Source organism: Cibotium barometz, chromosome 57, assembly GCF_041138505.1.
Source record: "Cibotium barometz isolate CiBa-2024 chromosome 57, ASM4113850v1, whole genome shotgun sequence".
NCBI lineage: Eukaryota > Viridiplantae > Streptophyta > Polypodiopsida > Cyatheales > Cibotiaceae > Cibotium > Cibotium barometz.
This window is the reverse complement of record NC_141102.1, coordinates 39715945-39720380: the sequence shown is the minus strand read 5'-3', so window position 1 is coordinate 39720380 and position 4436 is coordinate 39715945. Positions and strand designations below refer to the sequence as shown.

At 42.1% G+C, this 4436-nt stretch overlaps 1 protein-coding gene across 1 annotated transcript; it reads left to right on the top strand.

The window, feature by feature from the left end:
• Positions 1 to 1785: 1785 nt before the first annotated feature.
• Positions 1786 to 3919, top strand: LOC147606740 (large ribosomal subunit protein eL33z-like). Its single transcript, XM_086792107.1, has 4 exons — positions 1786 to 1927; positions 3202 to 3237; positions 3316 to 3544; positions 3642 to 3919. Exons 1-4 carry the CDS (start codon positions 1899 to 1901, stop codon positions 3681 to 3683), a joined length of 336 nt encoding a protein of 111 aa, XP_086648233.1. The 5' UTR covers positions 1786 to 1898; the 3' UTR covers positions 3684 to 3919.
• The last annotated feature ends 517 nt before the right edge of the window (positions 3920 to 4436 follow it).

Genomic DNA, 4436 nt, shown 5'->3' with positions numbered 1-4436 from the left:
GGGCGCCCCCTTCTAGGGGTAGTTGAAGAGTTATTGGCTAATGAAAAGGCTTGATTAGCCAATGAAAGGTCAAGGGGTTGAAGTTGGAAGGTCATGCACCATTTAGGCCTATATAAACATGAGTTTAGGGTCCATTTGGAACATGGTTGGGTGGAGAATCAAAGCTCTAGTCTTATAAGTCCTCAAGTGTATAATGTAAGGAGCATTACAATCCTAATGTTTCATCACATAGGTTGCATGTAGAGAGAGGCTAAGAGGTCGAAGAAAATAATATGAGATTCAAGAGTGCTATCTTTATTTCTTCAAGGAGGGGTTTGGTCCTTCGTGGAAAATCATTTAGTATCGAACCAAATATGTGTAGCTCTATGTGTGTATAAGGTTTAGGTAGAAGGAGTAACTCTTGAAAAAACACAATTACAGGCATGAAGACAACAACCATGCACTCCTTACTACGTTCTTTTAAGGAATTGGTCAATATAGAGTAAAGGGGGGGGGGCATGAGACCAAACCATATGAATGCCTAGTTAAGGTTATATTGATGCCCACCAATAGGGAGGGAATGTGTCTTGAGATATTTAGGAAACTTGGATCCCACAAACCCAGGGTTCATGGAGCCATATCTATAACTCAGTGGAGATCACAAAGAGTCCAAAGAAGATAACAAGAAGCCAAAATAGATGAGAATCATGGACACCTTGAGGGTTTACCATCTAGGCCCTTAAAAGATAAGATTCTTATGTCTGTGTAACCCTATTTTTTAATAGAAAGTGGACTTGTAGCCTTAGTAAAGAGGAGCGGCACTGTCCAAAAACCCATTAGTAGATCACCTTGCTTATTATCTACTACCTTAGAAATCATTTATTGTTTTGTTTTTGCAATAGCAATTAGGGGATGCTCTAGTCATTTACAATGTACTTTCTTAGTCTCATGGGTCAGGTTGGCCTTCCTTATACACATTAATCAATCTCTCTCTCTCTCTCTCTCTCTTCAAAATCTAAGAAGGATCAAATACGATGATATAATAATGTTGAAATATGCAACATAATTAATCTTTAATAAGAAGACGTGAACAATGAAGTAGACTCAAGATATCAATTGCATTAGATACCTCAAGTCTTGTGTGAACTAGGACTTTTCTTCAGACAAACCCAAACATGGACTCCTTCTATATTGTCCTTTATGCACCACCCAACCCGACTTTTGCCACCCGCTCCCCCTTTCTTCACACACAAGACTACAAGATGATGTGTGCGCCATGTGTGGGCTAGTCTTGCAAGGAGAGAGATCAAAGAAGAAGAAGAGAAGAAGGATGCAGGGACTAAGAATTGTCATTAACGCAAAAAAGCTAAGAATTCCGAGTGAGTAGACAATTTAGGGTGGCCACACAAGACTACAAGATGATGTGTGCGCCATGTGTGGGCTAGTCTTGCAAGGAGAGAGATCAAAGAAGAAGAAGAGAAGAAGGATGCAGGGACTAAGAATTGTCATTAACGCAAAAAAGCTAAGAATTCCGAGTGAGTAGACAATTTAGGGTGGCACAAGCTGAAGATGGACCCACGTTTTCATCAGGAAGTAGGGTGAATGAAGTCTACCCCCTTCTTGAAGGAGCTAGGCCCTTATGATGTCGTAAGAGTGCCTTATATTTGCTTAGGGGCTTCACGTACATAATTAAGAGAAATTTAATTTTAATATTGTAGTGTTTTGGCATATGTGAATAGACTTTAGATGGAGAGAGACGTTATGTAAAGAGACCTTATGATGGAGGACAATGGAAGTTAGGGTATTTGATCGTTCTTTGTTTCATCGCTCTCTTTCTCTCTCTCTCTCTCTCTCTGTGTCCACTTCCTGCGGTCTGCTCAAGAGCGTGCGAAGTGGGTACGTCGCCGAGCGGCTTCACGATGCCGGAACGCAAGGGAGAGCGCGTCAGGTATCCTCTCTCTCTCTCTCTCTCTCTCTCTCTCTCTCTCGTGGGTGCACCAAAGATCAGGCAGTGGGGGCAGAAATCTCCTATCTGAGATCTGTTTTGACGGACGGATGACCATAACCTCTCTAAGGAGCATGCCAAGCTCTCGCGGCCGAAGCTTGATTCGTCTCCTGGCTTTGTGCTGTGTCAAATCCTAGCGAAGAAATGCCCTAGCCGTGTCACGAAATAATGCCGTTGTCTGCTATCTCTAAACACAAACCGCAACGAAGCAACCGCTAACCCTAGTGGCTTATCTCTTTCTTAGAAAGCTCGGAAGCTACGCCCGTAGAGGACGGTTGACGGTCATAGCTCTGATGGTCGTTGAGATTCCGGACAGATGACGTGTTGTTCCAGTTTCTGTGACGGTCTGGAATGGTCGCCGGCTCGTGTAGGCAGCAGCACATTGACAACTTAGAGAGAAAATACCAGAACTTTGCAGAATGTTTAGAAACTAAAACACACAATGATGACGGACAAGGATAACGTGCAAAAGCTAGCACAAAAGCTAGGCCAAAGGTGAGCGCAAGAGAAGTATAATTGAAGCAAAAGTAAAATCAAGCCCGAGCTGCATTGAGAACAATCTCTCACGATCAGGCCCTTTCTGGAGTAGGGAATGGACACTGGGGCGACCATTCCTGCCGGTCAAGCCGACTGCGGGAGGCTGTGGCAGGAACGGTAGCATTGTTTCTGTTAGATGATACATAGACTGACCTTGCGCTATTTTTGAGAACAGCAGGAATGCTCCCTATTCTGAGGAAGTGTAAACATGAAAGATTCTCTTCCAATTAGTAGGAATGCGCCTCCTGCCCTTGGACTCTCAGACTCTATTTTGTGATTTGCTTACACAATGCGCACTCTTGCTCTGTCTGTTGTATGCTATCAGCTTGTGTATATGTCACACTTTAATTTTCATTATGCTACATGTTTTTGTTTTTATTAAGGTCTCCCTCCCTTGTCCTTGTCCTTGCCAGATATCATTTTGATCTGTAGTGGTTCTTTTCACAACAACTCTTCATGTAGCCTGTTCTCCACAATATTTGTTATCATCATGTGGCTCCAGCCATTATGTTTTTTGTGTCTTTGGCAGACTTACATCTTGCATCCTGGCCTTTAAGGCTAGATTTGTTTGTATAGTACATGGTGTCTTCTGTATAATGTGGGATTTTGTTGTCACATGCACAATTGGGTGTTTTTTATTGTTCATGCGACGACTTCTTATCTTCTGCTCTATTTTTCAGACTTTATGTCCGGGGGAGCATTCTTGGCTACAAAAGGTGAGTCCCAAATGATCGTGGGGTTATAGTTCTTTAACAAGGTAGCCGGGGCGGGGATTCACAATCTCTGTTTTGCAGGGGGAAGTCTAATCAGTACCCTAGTACTTCCCTCCTCCAAATAGAGGGGGTCAACACCATCGAAGAAGTAAACTGGTATCTGGGGAAAAGGATCGCTTACGTGTACAAGGCGAGGACCAAGAAGAATGGCACTCTGTACCGCTCAATTTGGGGCAGGGTTACTAAGCCTCATGGGAATAGTGGGGTTGTCCGTGCCAAGTTCAGGAAAAACTTGCCTCCCAGCTCTTTGGTAAAATCTCTAGCTTGTTTTTGGTTGGATTTTGTGGTGAGTGCTGCTTCATGCTATAAATGCCATGACTGAGATTGGTGTCTTTGTGGATTTGCAGGGTGGGAGAGTCAGAGTGTTCATGTACCCCAGTAGAATTTAAGGCAGCAGGAAAGTTCATTCACATTTATCGAGTGGAGTAGAGTTTTCAGCAGTTTTTAATATTCTGCTGGTGTAGGCTTTGTATTCAGCCTACTTTCTCACAGCTGGTATTCTTGTAGACCAACTGGGTTATCAAACTTCAGGAATGATAACCTGCTTGAATCGAGTTTCAGTGGAACTTAGTCTGTTATGAAGGATTTTGAATTTTCTTATTTTATGAGTTTTTGGTAGTTGCAACCAGGTTTATTGTCCCGTTAACTTGTCATTGTTACTCTTAGCCAGAAGTTTTATGTAAGAACATCTCGCAAGTTTTCAATATATTGGAGAAGCTCTCCCCACAGATATGGGGGTAAATTTTTAGTGTAAACCTGGGACATACAAAGTATGAGACTTTTTTTCTTAAAACAGATGGAAGATATCCAAATAAGCCTATAGATGCAAAACGCACAGTAGTCACTTTTCAATGTTGCCAAGTAAATCAATCGCTAATAGAGTGTAAAATCCTTAGTCACTAGTGGCAAAGCTTTTGTTTTCAGGCATTCGACAGCTAATTTTCATTCCCGCAGTTCGGAAACATTTTAAACTGGAAAAAAAAGTGTCATGAAAAATGGTTCTCCTTACATAACTACGCTCTGTTGTCGAATAAATATGGCCAAACTTTGTAGCCAAATTTTTATTTTCCTATGACAACTGCTCACTAATTTGAGCCTGGAAAGTGAGTATCTATTCCATGCAATTATGCACTGTTATCAAC